This window comes from Salmo salar, chromosome 12, assembly GCF_965601325.2.
Source record: "Salmo salar chromosome 12, fSalSal1, whole genome shotgun sequence".
Classification (NCBI taxonomy): Eukaryota; Metazoa; Chordata; class Actinopteri; order Salmoniformes; family Salmonidae; genus Salmo; species Salmo salar.
In genome coordinates, this window is record NC_138302.1 from 47771357 (window position 1) to 47790544 (window position 19188).

At 42.7% G+C, this 19188-nt stretch overlaps 1 protein-coding gene across 2 annotated transcripts in view; it reads left to right on the forward strand.

Moving 5' to 3' along the window:
* LOC106565276 (alpha-1-syntrophin) overlaps nt 1-19188 on the forward strand; it is a 77197-nt gene that overhangs the window by 39632 nt on the left and 18377 nt on the right. For both annotated transcript variants that reach the window (XM_014132207.3, XM_014132208.3), the window contains exons 3-7: nt 8114-8303; nt 9289-9478; nt 12413-12543; nt 13473-13669; nt 14886-15073. In XM_014132207.3, the coding sequence (XP_013987682.1) occupies nt 8114-8303; nt 9289-9478; nt 12413-12543; nt 13473-13669; nt 14886-15073 (896 nt within the window). The remainder of the gene's footprint in view (nt 1-8113; nt 8304-9288; nt 9479-12412; nt 12544-13472; nt 13670-14885; nt 15074-19188) is intronic.

Genomic DNA, 19188 nt, shown 5'->3' on the forward strand with positions numbered 1-19188 from the left:
TAATTTTATCACTATTTCTGACTTGTGTAACACCTCTACTTGGCTTGTTACTGTTTGTAATGATTTGTCTGCTAGGCGCTGTTCTCAGATAATTGCATGGTATGCTTTCGCCGTAAAGCCTTTTTGAAATCTGACACCATGGTTGGATTAACAAGAAGTTTGTCTTTTAACCCATGTATTACACTTGTATGTTTCATACATTTTTATAATGAGTATTTCTGTTTTTGAATTTGGCGCTTTGCAATTTCACCGGATGTTGGCCAGGTGTCCCATACCCCCTAGTGAGGTTAATGCCGATGTGCAAAACCGATGTCAAAGCCAACGTGCATACCTATATAACGTAGATACATGACGTAATGACGCCACGTAAAATGTTGCACTACACGTGCAACACAGCATTCCTAACCTAGCCCACAATGTCTGCTGTGTGGATCGAGCAGTCGAGCAGTCATTTAAAAGAATAAGAAAATTTAAGCGAGACAACTCAAAGGCGAAATTCATTAACGCCAAAATAATGGAATTCATTGCACTTGACAATCAAGCGTTCTCTGTCGTGGGTGATGTTGACTTTCGCCGACTGGTCGAGCACCGGTACACATGTTGCCCTACCGGAGTTACACAGTAATAGTGTCACTGCTATTAGCTTCACGACATACTATGGAACGACGTTTGGGTGTTTTCAAAAAATATACATGTCAAATAACACTATTTGACGAGTCAAATAACACAGTTAGATTATAGAATGTTGTGTGTTCTGAATTTGCATGTGCAAGCCAAGCGCCACCACTACTATCAGTAGCACTGTCAAAGCTGTACAAAAAAAGTCTGCAAACACCGGCCATGAACGATGTGTTTACAATAACGCATTGGTAATAAAGCATTATTCGTTCGACCGCAATTTCTGGGGTAACTAGCTTTAGCTTGGTACATCTCGCCACGCCACCTGGTAGGAGCGACCTGTCAGGTAGGACGCAATCCAAGCGTGGGCCGCGCCGGAGATGCCCAACTCGGAGAGGGTGGAGAGGAGGATCTGATGGTTCACAGTATCAAAGGCAGCAGATAGGTCTAGAAGGATGAGAGCAGAGGAGAGAGAGTTAGCTTTAGCAGTGCGGAGAGCCTCCGTGACACAGAGAAGAGCAGTCTCAGTTGAATGCCCAGTCTTGAAACCTGACTGATTAGGATCAAGAAGGTCATTCTGAGAGAGATAGCAGGAGAGCTGGCCAAGGACAGCACGTTCAAGAGTTTTGGAGAGAAAAGAAAGAAGGGATACTGGTCTGTAGTTGTTGACATCGGAGGGATCGAGTGTAGGTTTTTTCAGAAGGGGTGCAACTCTCGCTCTCTTGAAGACGGAAGGGACGTAGCCAGCGGTCAAGGATGAGTTGATGAGCGAGGTGAGGTAGGGGAGAAGGTCTCCGGAAATGGTCTGGAGAAGAGAGGAGGGGATAGGGTCAAGTGGGCAGGTTGTTGGGCGGCCGGCCGTCACAAGACGCGAGATTTCATCTGGAGAGAGAGGGGAGAAAGAGGTCAAAGCACAGGGTAGGGCAGTGTGAGCAGGACCAGCGGTGTCGTTTGACTTAGCAAACGAGGATCGGATATCGTCAACCTTCTTTTCAAAATGTATTATTGTCTCTTGTGTCTTTAGAGAACTGTTTCACTTTGATATCCTTTTTCTTCTGTCCTGATTTTCTCTTTCTTTTCTTCTGTTAACTAGATATTCTTTGTTGTTATTCGTTAGCTAGCTAGCTTCTTCCAAAAGAGACTAGATAATGTTAAACAAGGTTGAAATGTGAAGCAATAAAATGGGGTCAGTCTACTCGGTGACACCCACAGAACACAACTGTGAAGAGTTTGCGCAAATATTAGCATTGTTGCTCTTATCGCGGGACTGTGACTATGTGAAATCACATAATAGGGGAGGTAATTAATAGGTGATTGAGTCCAAGTGAGTCCAATAATATGCTGATGCGCGTGATGGGGAAAGGCAGGTGTGCGTAATGCTGGGGAGCCTGGCGCCTTCGAGCACCAGGGAGGGGGAGCGGGAGCAGGCGTGACACGCAGTATTGTTTTTCCTCGGGAATAGTGTTCAATACACATATGTTGACAATAAATGGGCCTCAATTCACAGTTCTTTCAGAGTCCCGCAATAAGAGCTACGACGTTAATGTTCTATGGGTGTCACTGAGTAGACTGATACCCCATGTCATTGATCCACAATCCATAGGTAAGGCTGTACAATAAAATAAGTATGCCCCCAATGCAATTCTAAAGTATAGTACATCCAGTTCCCTGTAGCTCAGTTGGTAGAGCATGGTGTTTGCAACAAAAAAAATGTATGAAATTGTATGAAATGTATGCATTCACTACTGTAAGTCACTCTGGATAAGAGCGTCTGCTAAAATGTAAAAAAAAAAAAATAAAAAAATGTAATAACAGTGTGATTTCAACTGATTTTTGTCAAACTAACAAATTATTGTCTTTTGTTGATTTTATTTAACATTTCAACCTCGTTTAGCATTCGATTATGGCATAATCCTACTACTTTTATTTTAAAGGCAAAGTCCACTATTGTGGCTAATCCTTATTGTAGCTAGCTTCACATAGATAGGTGTGACCACCATTAATCAAATAAGAACTGTCTTATAAATTAGGGTTATTTTAGATGATGACACCTAGCTATATAGTTAGCTAGCTAACTATAGCTATTGAAACAGATTATGTCGTTATGCTATGTTTTTGGGCAAGAACATTGTTTGCATCCATGAGCTAGCTAGCTTTATGACCAGCATTGTAGGTGCGCGAAACAACTTTACCAGCATCATAGCATACGTATCGATGAACCGTTGTGACATATGAAATACGAGTGATAGTGTAATCAATGTGTAATAACAACGTACATTTATGAACGTGTTATATTATTATGTGACGTGCAGTCATATTCAGGTCCTGATAGTGTTATTTGACACGCAAAGACCCAAACGGCATTCCATAGTATGAGAAATTCTGGTTGAGAGTGAAATGACTGAATAAATGAACAACAAAAGAGCACAGCAAGTAAGTGAAGGAAATAGGTTTTGATTATGTTTTACTGGTAATGGGGACACACGTAAATGTCAACAAAATAACTTTTTGGTCAGTGTGTGTGTGTGTGTGTGTGTGTGTTATTTACAATGACAGACTACCCAGGCCATAGCCGGACGACGCTGGGCCAATTGTGCACCGCCCTATGGGACTCCCAATCACGTCCGGATGTGATACAGTCTTGATTCGAACCAGGGACTGTAGTGACGCCTCTTGCACTGAGATGCAGTGCCTTAGACCACTGCGTCCATGTGTGTGTGTTAACTATTTAACTGTACTAGAATGCTTAAAAGGCTGCAATTTTTTTAAATATTGATTATCTCTATCGGTATTGTTTTTTTAGGAAAGGAAAATATCGAATATAGGTATCGGACAAAAATGTCATATTGGTGCATCACTAGTTACAGCCTTATTCTAAAATGTATTAAATAGTTTTCCCCCTAATCAATCTACACACAATACCCCATAATGACAAAGCGAAAAGAGAATTTCAGACATTTTTGCAAATGTATTAAAAATAATAAACAGAAATATCACATTTACATTGGGTTCAGACCCTTTACTCAGTACTTTGTTGAAGCACCTTTGGCAGCGATTACAGCCTCGAGTCTTCTTGGGTACAACGCCACAAGCTTGGCACACCAGTATTTGGGGAATTTCTCCCATTATTCTCTGTAGAACTCTCAGGCTCTGTCAGGTTGGAAGTGGAGCTTCACTGCACAGCTATTTTCAGGTGCTCTGGCTGGGCTGCTCAAGGACATTCAGAGTTCTCCCAAAGCCACTCCTGTGTTGTGTTGGCTGTGTGCTTAGGGTTGTTGTCCTGTTGGAAGGTGAACCTTCGCTTCAGTCTGAGGTCTTGAGCACTCTGGAGCAGATTTTCATCAAGGATCTCTCTGTACTTTGCTCTGTTCATCTTTGCCTCGATCCTGACTAGTTTCCCAGCCCCTGCCGCTGAAACACATCCCCACAGGATGATGCTGTAGGTCCCGTGTGGCTCAGTTGGTAGAGCATGGTGTTTGCAACGCCAGGGTTGTGGGTACGATTTCCACGGGGGACCAGTACGGGAAAAAAATGTATGAAATGTATGCATTCACTACTGTAAGTCGCTCTGGATAAGAGCGTCTGCTAAATTACTAAAATGAAATGAAAATGAAGAGAGTTCAATCTTGGTTTCATCAGACCAGAGATTCTTGTTTCTCATTGTCAGAGTCCTTTAGGTGCCTTTTGGCAAACTCCAAGCGGGCTGTCATGGGCCTTTTACGGAGGAGAGGCTTCCATCTGGCCACTACCATAAAGGTCTGATTGGTGGAGTGTTGGTGTGTTGGTGGTTCCAAACTTCTTCCATTTAAAAATGTTGAAGGCCACTGTCTTCTTGGGGACCTTCAATGCTGCACACATTTTTGGGTCCAATTCCCCAGATTTGTGCCTCGACACAATCCTGTCCTGGAGCTCTACGGACAATTCCTTCAACCTCATGGCTTGGTTTTTGCTCTGACATGCAGTGTCAACCGTATTTTCTATGGGATCGAAGGCTCACTGTAGGGAATATAGCTTTTCCCTGTCAGAACTCTACACACGGCTAAGCTACTTTACAAATGGGAAGCTAGGCTAAACTCTAGGCAGGCAATTAGAAGCATGATAGAAGCAAAGTATCCAGGAGTCATCGAGGCTTGAAACACTGGTGGGCTGTCCGGTGTGTGTGTGTGTGTGTGTGTGTAGGTCAGAGTTTGTTTTGCAGAACAAGCTCTATTTTGGTGGCCTCTGGTACATTCTAATACCCTGATTCCCTCCGAAATACACAGCGAATTTATTGAAGACTTTAACGACTTTACCTGCCAGATTGGTAAAATGAGTTGTGGTATTGAGTAGAAAGACATGACTGCAATTAAAATGATTGAAAATGTATGAATTCAGTGTGTTGTTAGTTGTTTTGGATATTGTCTAGACCTATATGCAAATGACTATTTTCTAAGAGAAACATTTTTTATGTTAAACCTGCCTTCTCTTGAGATTAAAGTCATATTTACAGTTTTACTGGAAGATATGAATTGCCACAATGATGTTTGATCTTCAAATGATTTATTTTACTGGCTCTGCTGCAGTGGACACTCAGGGTAAGGATACCAGTGTGCCATTTTGTAATTTGGGTGAACTATCCCTTTAACAGTTTGGCCTGTCAATCAATCACTGTGGGAGGGATTGTCAGGGGAGGGAGCAGGATGTTTGTAAGTCAGAGTTGCTATGGTTTCAGACCTGTCAATCAATCACTGTGGGTGGAACTTTGACGGAAGGCGATAGATTAGTAATCTAGTCTGAAAAACTAGTCTAGTCCACTATTTTATTGTGGCAAAAACCTAAGAAAAAAGGTTGTGTTCTGTCAAGTAAACATGGATTCCCTGTTGAGAAACAACGTAGAATTGCAGTTATTATTTTTTTAAATGAAGGAGGACCCCCACCAGATTGTGCACCCTTACTTTTATACAAAGTCAGGCAACAATGAATAAACCTACAGCTATGATTGAATAATGAAGCAGGTGTTAAACATGGCCTTTACTACACAGAAAGCAGCTGTTGACTACTCCATTGTCGACACTTTAATCAAATCAGTAGTCCTATAGCAATACATTTTATAATACCGTATTAGTATGATGACATTAGCTTTTATAATCTTCAATCTGATTTATTTTATCATATTTTGGACCAGAATGAGGCTCTCTCTCCACCACCTATTGTGCCTGCATTGAGGATTCAAAATCTTTATCGAGTGTTTTCATAATTTATCTGCAGATAATCGGCAAAAAGCAGTAGTACCCTACCAGTATGCAAATTAGGGAGCCAAATGAAACCATCACTAGGCTACATTGATGAGTGTCTTCAGCGGTCAAAGACAAGTCTCGATATGGGCTTTGAATCCTAGGAAAATCAAAAGCTCTGACGAAGGTCATGAGGCTGATACGTAAAGCTTATTAAAGATCAGTGATACTATCAAGAGCAGTGTGCGGTTTCCTTTTTCCCTAATCCTAGGAAAATAGAAATAAGATCTTTGGTTTACTTGTCCCGATGTGATACCATGGACATATAACTATCTTTAAGTACTTTTTTATTTAACCTTTATTTAACTAGGCAAGTCAGTAAGAACAAATTCTTATTTATAATGATGGCCTACCCTGGCCAAACCCTAACCAGGATGACGCTGGGCCAATTGTGCACCGCCCTATGGGACTCCCAATCACGGTGGGTTTTGATACAGCCTGGAAATAGCAAAGGGATAAAGGAGATTTACTTTATTCAGTCAGTTTGACACCTTTTATAAATTAGTCAACACTTGCTGTTCAGTTGTCAATCAAAGCACAGTAAATAGCCTATGCGCCCCGCCTCCGTGACTGTATAGGCCTATGAAACACTTGAAAGAAGGCAGCAGGTAGCCTAGTGGTTAGAGCGTTGGGCCAGTAACCGAAAGGTTGCTAGATTGAATCCCCGAGCAGACAAGGTAAAAATCTGTCGTTCTGCCCCTGAACAAGGCAGTTAACTCACTGTTTCTAGGCAGTCATTGTAAATAAGAATTTGTCCTTAACTGACTTGCCTAGTTAAATAAAGGTAAAAATAAATGAATGTGCCACAAAACAATAATTAAGTGGGTTTCAACTCATCTTTATTACTTACAGTACATTACATGGGATGCGTAAATTCACTCACAGGAGACGATGAATAAGCATCATGCTCTCCCTCCTCCGTGAATTTTTTTGTTAACTGCAGCCAACCACAGCTCCCAAAAATAACACATGTACCGAGAGGCGGGACATGCAGCAGACTGAGAAACCAGCAATCTTTCCCTTTCATTGCTCGCTTTGTGACTGACAGGCGCCTGTCCTATCAATAGATCACTAGAAGATGCATATTGTTCATTCTAGCTGGAGAAAGCTAAACTGTCTTTTATGACAAGCGAATTTAAACTTTTAAATGAAAAGAAACCTACTTAATTTAGGAAGTGGAAAATGTAGCCGGCTTACAGAGTCTGTTATCGGCTATTTAGCCGACGGACGGCGCTTATGGAAAACACTGGAGCATACTGCTTACTCTGACTCTTTGGTAGGTCTCGGAGAGTCTAACTGACTGACTGACTGTTGGGGTCAGAGGAAGCCCCTGTTTGTCCCCTGAGAGAGGACCACTTCACACCTCCCAAGTGAAACCTGAGTCGTACCCTTCTGGTCCCTCTCTCCCGTCCTCTGGTCTATTTATACCCCAGCCTGCACTGGCTCCCCATACCACAGCCTAGTGGGCAGCAGAACCACCACCACTCTGGAGGAGGAGGAGGCTGTGTGTGTGTTTGTGTGTTTGAGCATGCACGTATGTGCACGTGCATATGAGTGCATGTGCGTGGGCTTGAATGCATGGATGTGTGTTTGTGCGTATGTGCGGTTGCCATGTGAGTGTGTGTGTCTGGTGAGTGAATGAGCAGGCTGGCTGTGGTGCGTCTGTGTGGGCATAGGCCATATGTAAGAAGCATGTGTAAGACAGAGAACGGGTGCTTGCACGACAGGCAAGGCGAGCAGAGGATCAGGATTTGGTCACAACAGTGAAAGCGAATACTCTCTCATGAAATTCACAACATTGATAGGAGCCAAGGCTATAGTTCAAACTCCAACTTAATTTGGATAATTAACCTTCTCTTGCAAACTCCATCAGCTAAACACTGAGGGCCGGTTTCCCGGACACTGATAAGGCGTAGTTCGGAACCAAAAAGCATTCTCATTGGATATTTTTAGTCTAGTAGTAGGCTTAACCTGTGTCTGGGAAACCGACCCTCAATTGTTTTTTAACTGAGTTTAAGCTTAGTTGTGGACTAAAAATCTATTTCAATTAAAATCCTCCATTGAGTATGCTTTTTCAGTCCAAGACTAGGCTTAATCTGTGTCTGGGAAACCCAAAAATCCAAATAATTGTTCTTACGGCTTGCAATTCACCTGATATGACACCTTCCTTTTCCCTCTCAATATTAATCCCCCTTAATACAAATTCTCTTTTTTCCTCTCAGTGAAATACATCAAGGAGATGTCGGCCTTTTTTAAGAACACCTCCCCAGGCGCACCCTTACCCTGGGACTCCCCCCCTGCCGCATCACAGAAAGGCGCACACGCCCCTGCCGAGCTGAAGGAGGCCAGGACCATATCGCTGAAAATGTGCCAGGTGACTAGGAAACAGTGCCCCCCGGACACAGAGAACAGGTACTGCGGGTGAAAACCGGTCCCTGAAAACCGGAACATTCCGTTGTTGCGGACTTGGCACAGGCTAATGGGGAACTGAGTTCCATGATGAGAGAGAGAGAGTTAGAGAGAGAAACTAGGTACAATAGCTTGGTTCTTGAATTCAGTAAGATGTTCATCAAGTCAAAAGACCCACAAGGCACTCCTTTTGGAATAGAAATGAAGGTCCGTTGAAGGTAACGAGTACCCTACTCCTTAATATTCACCTGAAGCAAAGTAGCGCTGCTCTGTTTCATCTCCTTTTTCACAGCAAGTTCTGAGCTCCGTCTGCTGTCCCCTTTGGTTTGACTTTTAGTAGCCTATGACCTGATGAAAAGGATTGAAGCTTTGTTTTACTAAGCTTAGTTAAAGGTATGTAGTGGAGCGCTAGTGTGTGTGTGTCCTACTGCATTTCTCTTTATATCTCACCTTTGGTAGGAAAAAATTCAGTTAAAAAGAAGCACACTGGTGTTGGACACTCTTGTATTCTCCACAATGAGCTTTATTGGGGCTCAAACCAACGTTTCGGTCAATGTTAATACATTGTGGAGCATTCCAGGGGGCTAGTGTTTGAAAAGTATGAAAGACCTTGAATGACAAATACCCGACAAACTATGTTTAGGTTAGAATCACCTCATGTCAAGTTAACATGACTACTTTGTCCAGAGGTAAAGGGGATGAGAATATTTTCCTTTAATAGTATGTAAATTAATTTGTCACAGGAGGATAGCTAATTGACCCTCCTCAACTTCAAGGGTCATCAAAATGTGGATCTTAGTGTATTCACAAGGGACCTGACCACAGCGAATACTGATGTCTTGTGTTCGTCTCCCCCCTTTCTCTTCTTACCTCTTTTATTTCGCCCGTCTCTCACTCTCCCCTCTCTCTCCTCCCCCATTTCTTTCTTTTTGTCCCCCTCTCTTTCTGTCCCCTCTCTTTCTCCCTCTGTCCTCTCCCCTTCACACAGGTACTTTGAGGTGATCTCGTCCAGCAGAAAGAGCTCAGTGTTCCTGAGGGCCAAGGACCCCATCATGGCCCAGTCCTGGTACAACGCCATCCAGGTAGGGGTCTTGGGCCTGGTTCCCCGCGTCAGGGATGAGTTGAGGGCCATGCAGGCGGGCCTGGAGGTCAAACACATGGGCTGGATCACTGAACAGGTAAAAGGGTCAAAGGTCAAATTTTTGTTTGTGTTTGGTTTTATGCATTTATATGGCAGGCAAGCTTGGGTTCAAATAATATTTCAAATCTTTCAAATACTTTGAGCATTTGCTTTAAGGCTTGCACACACTCTGTTCAGAGGTGCTAAATACTCTCCGCCAGCAAAAACTATTGTTGCGTCTGAGCCCTTAGCGTGCCAGGAGTGCCAGGTGGGCGGGCTTTACATGTTTGAGACTTTTCTATTTGTTCTATTGCAACAGACAAGCTCAATCAAGCACAGATAAAGTATTTGGAATGATTTCAAATAGTATTTGAACCCAATTACTTAAATTATTCAACCCTAACCAAGAAAGGCCTTTCTATTGGTTGGTCAGCTAATGTGTCCCTTGAGTGCATTCCAAAGAACATTGAGGGAATGCATTTAGGATATATAGTGCATTCGGAAAGTATTCAGACCCATTTACTTTTTCCACATTTTGTTACATTACAGCCTTAATTTCAAATGGATTGAATTCATTTTTATCGTCATTAATCTACACACAATACATTAAGACAAAGCGAAAACAGGTTTTTAGATTTTTGTGCAAAGTTATAAAAAAATAAATACAGAAATACCTTATTTACATAAGTATTCAGACCCTTTGCTATGAGACTCGAAGATTCGAAAATGATCATCCTTGAGATGTTTCTACAACTTGATTGGTAAATTCAATTGATTGGACATGATTTGGTAAAGCACACACCTGTCTATCTAAGGGTCCACAGTTGACAGTGCATGTCAGAGCAAAAACCAAGCTATGAGGTCGAAGGGATTGTCCGTAGAGCCCCTGAGACAGGATTGTGTCGAGGCACAGATCTGGGGAAGTGTAGCAAAACATTTCTGCAGCATTGAAGGTCCCCAAGAACACAGTGGCCTCCATCATTCTTAAATGGAAGAAGTTTGGAACCGCCAAGACTCTTCCTAGAGCTGGCCGCCCGGCCAAACTGAGCAATCGGGGGAGAAGGGACTTTGTCAGGGAGGTGACCAAGAACCCAATGGTCACTCTGTGGAGATGGAAGAACCTTTCCATGTGTTTTTTGCAATTCCATTCACTCCGTTCCAGCCATTATTGTGAGCCATCCTCCCCTCAGCGGCCTTCACTGCCTGGCACCATCCCTACGGTGAAGCACGGTAGTGGCAGCATCATGATGTGGGGATGTTTTTCAGCGGCAGGGACTGGAAGACTAGTCAGGATCGAGGCAAAGATGAACGGAGCAAAGTACAGAGAGATCCTTGATGAAAACCTACTCCAGAGCACTCAGACTGGGGTGAAGATTCAGCTTCCAACAGGACAACGACGCTAAGCACACAGCCAAGACAATGCAGGAGTGGCTTCGGGACAAGTCTCTGAATGTCCTTGAATGGCCCAGCCAGAGCCCGGACTTGAACCCGATCGAACATCTCTGGTGAGACCTGAAAATAGCTGTGCAGCGACGCTCCCCATCCAACCTGACAAAACTTGAGAGGATCTGCAGAGAAGAATGGGAGAAACTCCCCAAATACAGGTGTGCCAAGCTTGTAGCGTTTTTTTTATTTTTATACATTTGCTAATATTTCTAAAAACCTGTTTTTGCTTTGTTATTATGGGGTATTGTGTGTAGGTTGAAGAGGGGAAAAACAGTTTAATCAATTTTAAAATAAAGCTGGAACGTTAACAAAATGTGGAAAAAGTTAAGGGGTCTAAATACTTTCCGAATGCACTGTATGTGGAACAAAACAATCTCCAAATAATGTATTTTAATGCGTGACATACATTTGTAAATTTATTTGTAATACATACATTTGTATGGACATTTATTATTTGGCACATTTTTTTATGTTTCACATGTATTTGACATTTTTCCTATGTATTTTATTCAGAGTTTAGCTTTTTAGCAATGCGAAAGCCAGATTAGCAATGAACAGAATGAAATACGGAGCGTCTGACTCTAACACTGTTTAAATGCATTAGCGACTAGCCTAGAAGCAGCCGACTGAAGACTGTACGACATGTCTGTTTAGTTTATTGAAAGCAACTTTCTGTGTTTTCTGAGAATAGGTTTAGCATTAACGTTAGCCTTGTCCTAAGGAGCTGCCAGCTAATAGGTAGTATGTGCCTTAAAAAGGAAAAATAATTAACGTTGTTCAAGGAATGAAACATATAGGGCCGGTTTCCCAGAGACAGATTAAGTCCTGGAATCAGAATTATTTTAATGGCGAATAGCCATAGAGACTGCTTTTTAAGTCTGGACTAGGCCCATATTGTTGAAAACCCAACAACAATGTAGCCCAATGTGTAAGTCGCTCTGGATAAGAGCGTCTGCTAAATGACGTAAATGTAAATGTAGTAAAAGCCCTTGATGGACGGAACATTACCGTCAAGCACCACAACACATGGAATTTTCCAAGAAGAATATATTTCTTTCAATGTTTTAAAGCAGCCTTGCCTACCGTGAATGCTGACAAATCGATACATTTTGGGATGAGAGGAGCAAAATGTAACTGCCCTCAAATTGTCAGAAACTAGACACTCGTTGTTATTTCTGCTGAATAAATGATAGTGTTACACATTCCCCTTGTTTGTACTTTGGTATGGAATTGAACATTTATATTTGATCTTAACCTTTTGTCAAAGAAGCATTGGAATATGCGACAGTGTCATCAAGGCTATTTGAAGAAACCCAAATATAAAATATAATTTGATTTGTTTAACACTTTTTTGGTTGCTACATGATTCCATATGTGTTATTTCATACTTTCGATGGCTTCACTATTATTCTACAATGTAGGAAACAGTAAAAATAAAGAAAAACCCTTGAATGAGTAGGTGTTCTAAAACATTTGACCGGTAGTGTATGTTGTGATATATGATTCAGAAAAAGTGTGTGTGTGTCTGTCTGTCCTCTCCCCCAAGGCGACCCAGGGTCCAGAGAGACCGGTGCTGGCTCTGCTGACTGAGAGAGACCTGCTGCTATACCCCACCCTGCCTGACACTAAAGACAGCATCAACAGCCCAGTCAAGAGCCACCCGCTCATCACAACCAGGTAGGACACACACACACAATCTAAAACCTTAGCCCCGGGTACAAACAAAACATTTCCCCAAAAAGCTACCTTTTCTTCAAGGGACATTCTCTCTTAGAGGGATGGGCAAGGGAACCGTGTATGGTGGCCATCTTTGATTTGCCAGGGCTTTCCAGTGCAAATAATGCAGTCAGAACTGGCAGATACAGTACATCACATAAACAGTAGTGAAAAGACACAGATTTTGTTACTTTAAACCAGTGATGTATAAATGTGCCACCTAACACATGCCTGTCACCTAACACATGTGGCAGTGTCAGACTGTATAGGGTTGTGACCAGACAGTCAAATCTCCTTCCAGCCAAGTCAGTTAAATGACGAGCCACGGCTTATCACTATAAGATCATTAGGTCAAAAAGTAATTATCTCATCATAACTAGGAGGGACACGTTCGCGTGTACACACTTCCCTGTTTGCCTGTACTGTAATTACAGCCAGTCTGTCAAGACATTCTGGCCAAACAGCAAATCATACTTAAACACACCCCAAACTGGGCTATTGGCATACTTAATAATCTTCCATAAATGGCCCATTGAAAATGTTCACGTATGTTGTCATATTAATGTGCAAAGATTAGGAAAACCAGCAAGTTGTGTTTTGGGTTTTCTCCACCCCTCATGGTTCTCTCTCTCATTTTCCACTCTTTCTCTGTTCTCTTTTTTTCTTCTCGCTCTTTCTCTACTTATCCTCTTTCTCCCTCTCTCCCTCTCTCTCTCTCTCCCTCCCTCCTCTTTCATGTCCTACACTTCCTCTCCCCCCTCCCTCCACCCTTTTCTCTCATCCACCTTCTTACCACCTTTCCCCCTCTATCCCTTCCCTATGCCCCCTTTCTCCATGCCATCTCTCTCCCCCTCTCTTACCCTCCCTCTCCCCATCCCCGCCTCCTCCAGACTGGTCCACTCGGGTCCGGGGAAGAGCTCTCCCCTGCTGGATTCGGAGCTCTCCTTTGGGCTGCGCATGGGCACCAAGCAAGGTGTAGAGACCCACGTGTTCCGGGTGAACTCGGCCAAGGAGCTTTCAACCTGGACCCACATGCTGGTGGACGGCTGCCACAACGCCGCAGAGCTCATCCAGGAAGTCACCACAGGTACGGATGAAGGAGTAGCGGAGGAAGTTAGCCTGCTGAGCTAAAGCCTAGGGGAGCTAATGCGAGTCTTCAGGTTTCAGACAAGGTACGGAACGAGGAGCCTCCGCCAAGTTAGCCCGCTGAGCATAAGCCTAGGCATGAGCTTGGGAAGTTAACACAAGTCTTCAGGTCTCAGACAGGGTTTCAGTACAGAACCATGCTTGTGTCATGAGGGGTCTGAGACAGGAGGACTTACGTTAGCTCATGGAGAAAATGTCTAGGCTTTTAGCTCAGAGGGCTAACACAGTCTTCAAAAGTTAATCTGTAGGCCTACTGCAGTGCAGGTAAAAACATTGGGGATTGGAAATGATGCAGACAATTACATTGACAGAAACCACAATCTATCTGCAATATTAGAGCTTATTATTAATATTAAACCCCCCAAAAACATTTTTTTTTATTTTTTTTATTACATTTTGGATGTTACTGCATCTTCAGGAGCATGTTTCAGAAATGTACTTCATTACATTATTATTATTAATTATTTTTAGATTTGATGCTTGGCATCACCCTCTGAGAGAGTTTTCACAGTAACGATGTATCGTTGCTGCAGAACAGGTATTTTGAAAAGTAACATTTAAATGCTCCAACTGTAAGTGTATATGTCATCATGAATTCCTGCAAAACAACAGCAGATAGACTAGCAAAGACCGACAGCAAGTATGTGCAGGTCTGGCTGTTTAAATAGGGTAGTACTGCCCTCTACTGGTTTTGTGGTGTGGTGCAACATATTGTCAATAAAAAATCACTCATTGCATTCATGGGATGCAGCCACATCTAAGCTGGACCTACAAAATAAATAAATTGCAACTGTCTGCATTCATACTGACTATATGATCAATGTCGGGAAGTATGTCTCATAAGAGCTGTCCTTGTCAATTATTCAAAGAACAGATCAGTCAATAAACTACTGTATCTTTAGTATTTAGTTTTGTAAGGGGAGTGAAACAGAAACATGACAGCATTTACAATGTTTAGCAGATGCTTTCAACTAGAACGCCTTACAATAAAAACCTTTAGGGGTGGTTTTCTGGACACAGATTAAGCCTAGTCCTGGGCTAATACGCAAGATCAGTGATGAATCTCCATGAAGAATGAAGAAATCTGTGTCTGGGAAACCGGCCCTTAGTGACCAACCAACCTGTGTTACCCTTTTCCCCCCTGTGGTCCCTGGCAGCCTGCAGCTGGAAAGGGAAGGAGTGCAACCTGGGAGTTCACATCAACGAGGGCTTTTCCCTGTTCACCGAGGAGATGGGCATCAGGAAGACGGTGCTCCTCCAGCAGCCCTTCGAGCGCCTGCGCATGTCCTCTGACGACGGCGTGCGCATGATCTTCCTCGACTTCGGAGGGCCCGAGGCGGAGATTGTGAGTTGGACTGATGACTGGTTGGTTGGTTGGTTATTTGTATGGTTGGTCTGGCTGTCTTTCTGGATCTCTTTTTCTCCTTCTTTCTTTTTTGTTTACTCTTTCTTTCTCTCGTTCGACTCTGTCTTTCTCTCTCTCTCCCTCATCCATTTTTGTTCACGCTGACATTCTACCCATAGAAAGATTACGCCTCGTAAATTATGCCCTGGACAAGAGTTACATCACCCCTGTTGACAACAGAGGATGGTCTGTTCCATGTGCAGGTGTTGGGCAAAATTATGAGAAAATATTGGACCCTACAATATATGAGGATATGGAACAATCCTTCTCAACAACTGGGTGATGTCATGCTTTGCATTTTGGCAACTCAACAGTAACACTGTGAGCTAAGAAGTCCATGTTGCACAGTACAACTTTATTTCACGTAACTTGATGGTAATAGCCTGATAATTGTGTACCAAAGCCAAATTGTGCACAGGCGCTGCACACATCATGTAATGTAAAGATCATAGAGAAGCATGAGAGGATGTCTACTTTCAAAGGGAGAGGGACAACCCTCTCCATTTGTTACACTTTCTTTCTCTCTCTCTCGGTCTCTCGCTCTCGCTCTCTCTCGGCTCTCTCTCGCTCTCTCTCGGCTCTCTCTCACTTTCTCTGTGTCTATATCTCTCTCTGTGTGTCTATTTCGCTCTGTGTCTCTCTCTGTGTCTATCTCTGTGTCTATCGCTCTGTGTGCCAAAACAAGTGAAATAGATAATATTCTAAAGTGAAATAAACAATAAAAAATTTACAGTAAACATAAAAGTTCCAAAGGAATAGAGACATTTCAAATGTCATATAATGGCTATATACAGTGTTGTAACGATGTGCAAATAGTTAAAGTACAAAAGGGAAAATAAATAAATATTAATATGGGTTGTATTTACAATGTTGTTTGTTCTTCACTGGTTGCCCTTTTCTTGTGGCAACATGTCACACATCTTGCTGCTGTAATGGCACACTTTGGTATTTCACCCAATAGATATGGGAGTTTATCAAAATTGGATTTGTTTTCAAATTCTTTTAGGGTCTGTGTAATCTGAGGGAAATATGTGTCTTTAATATGGTCATACATTTGGCAGGTTAGGACGTGCAGCTCAGTTTCCACCTCATTTTGCGGGCAGTGTGCACATAGCCTGTCTTCTCTTGAGAACTAGGTCTGCCTGTAGTGGTCTCTCTCAATAGCAAGGCTATGCTCACTGAGTCTGTACATAGTCAAAGCTTTCCTTAATTTTGGGTCAGTCACAGTGGTCAGGCATTCTGCCACTGTATACTCTCTGTTTAGGGCCAAATATAATTCTAGTTAGCTCTGTTTTTTTGTCAATTCTTTCCATTGTGTCATGTAATTCTTTTTGTTTTGTCATGATTTGGTTGGGGCTAATTGTGTTGCTGTCCTGGGGCTCTGTGAGGTCTGTCGTGTTTGTGAACAGAGCCCCAGGACCAGCTTGCTTACGGGACTCTTCTCCAGGTTCATCTCTCTGTATGTGATGGCTTTGTTATGGAAGGTTTAGAAATCGCTACCTTTTAGGTGATTTTTGGACATTAACGGCTCTTTTCTGGTTTTTGATTATTACCAGGTGTCGGCTTAATTCTGATCTGCATGCATTATTTGGTGTAATACGTTGTACACAGAGGATATTTTTTGCAGAATTCTGCATGCAGTCTCAATTTGGTGTTTTTCCCATTTTGTGAATTCTTGGTTGATGAGCGGACCCCAGACCTCACAACCATAAAGGGCAATGGGTTCTATAACTGATTCAAGTATTTTTAGCCAGATCCTTATTAGTATGTCGAATTTTATGTTCCTTTTGATGGCGTAGAAAGCCATTCTTGCCTTCTCTCTCAGATCGTTCACAGCTTTGTGGAAGTTACCTGTGGCGCGAATGTTTAGGCTGAGGTATGTAGACGTTTTGGCCGAGGTATGTATAGTTTTTTGTGTGCTCTAGGGCAATGGTGTCTAGATAGAATTTGTATTTGTGGTCGTGGCAACTGGACCTTTTTTGGAACATCATTATTCATATTTTTGTCTTACTGAGATTTACTGTCAGGGCCCATGTGGCATGAAAATATCTACGTGCTGCCGTAGGCCCTCCTTTTTTGGGGACAAAAGCACTAGATCATCAGCAAGCGGTAGACATTTGACTTCAGATTCTAGTAGGGTGAGGCTGGGTGCTGCAGACTGTTCTAGTGCCCTCGCCAATTCGTTGATATACAGTGCATTCGGGAAGTATTCAGACCCCTTTACTTTTTCCCAAAACATTTACGTTACAGCATTATTCTAAAAATGATTAAATAGTTATTTTCCCTCATCAATCTACACACAATACCTCATAATGACAAAACAAAACCTTTTTTTTTGCAAAAACTTGAAATATCACATTTACATAATATTCAGACCCTTTACTCAGTATTTTGTTTAAGCGATTACAGCCTCGAGTCTTCTTGGGATGACGCTACAATCTTGGCACACCTGTATTTGTGGAGTTTCTTCCATTCTCCTCTGCAAATATTCTCAAGCTCTGTCAGGTTGGATGGGGTGCATCGCTGCACAGCTATTTTCAGGTCTCTCTAGAAATGTTCGATTGGGTTCAAGTCCGGGCTCTGGCTGGGCCACTCAAAGACATCCAGAGACTTGTTGTCCCGAAGCCACTCCTACATTGTCTTGGCTGTGTGCTTAGGGTTGTTGTCCTGTTGGAAGGTGAACCTTCGCTTCAGTCTGAGGTCCTGAGTGCTGTGGAGCAGGTTTTCATCAAGGAACTCTGTACTTTGCTCTGTTCATCTTTGCCTCGATCTTGACTAGTCTCCCAGTCCCCATCGCTGAAAAACATCCCCACATCATGATGCTGCCGCCACCATGCTTCACTGTAGGGATGGTGCCCGGTTTCCTCCAGATGTGACGCTTGGCATTCAGCACAAATAATCTTTGTTTCATCAGGCCAGAGAATCTTGTTTCTCATGGTCTGAGAGTCCTTTAGTGCCTTTTGGGAAACTCCAAGTGGTTTACCACGTGCCTTTTAACTGAGGAGTGGCTTCCGTCTGGCCACTCTACCATAAAGGCTTGATTGGTGGAGTGCTGCAGAGATTGTTGTTCTTCTGGAAGGTTCTCCCATCTCCACAGAGGAACTCTGGAGTTCTGTCAGATTGACCATCGGGTTCTTGGTCACCTCCCTGACCAAAGCCCTTCTCTCGCGATTGCTCAGTTTGGCCGGGCGCCCAGCTCTAGGAATAGTCTTGGTGCTTCCAAAATTCTTCCATTTAACCTTTTCACCTGTGAGTTCCAAATATCTATCGTTCGCCCCATTGTGAGTTTTTTTATTCACATGATGTCAGAATGCGCTCACTGTTCCAAAATGTGATTGTTACGCAACAGGACAGTTAATCTGCGCTGCCCTCAAACCAAGGCACGCTGCCTGTATATATTTGTAAGCTGTTTCATCTTGTTCAATTTCAAATGATTTTCTAACAACAGTTTGAATTGAGGTGTGTTCCGCCTCCTCATTAATTCACATAAAATTAGGCCATTTCACTTTTGCGGACAATTTATTTCTGAGGCATTACTGACCCGGACAAACTTCCCCAAGTACTTCCCAATTGTTTCTGCAGACATTTGCGCATCTCCAGTCAGAACAAGACCTGCACACACACACGTGTTCACATTTTCCGTCTGGTGCCCACATCGCATTCATCGTTGTTTTCATTACTACATAATAATTGGAAATGTATGCGTTTCTATCAAAGTAAGTGCCTTATTACGTTATCATAGTTTCTGTATGTCGTGTTATGTCGTTTCTACTGTAGCTCACTGTGTGTATGGAGCATAATATTTTTGTGTTTATCCCTTATAACCGCGGACAACCGCGAGGTAACGTTACTAATTTCATAACCTTTATGGTGTTCTATTCAATTGTGCTATTAGCTCCGTAAAACAATGCTAATTGCATCAGAGAAGTACTTTCAGAAACCACACACACAAACAAACATTATTTGCCAATATCATAACTGGAACTGGGCATCTTTCGAGCTGAAGATTGAGGACAGCTTTTGTATGCTAACGTACACTCCTTAACAGTTTTACT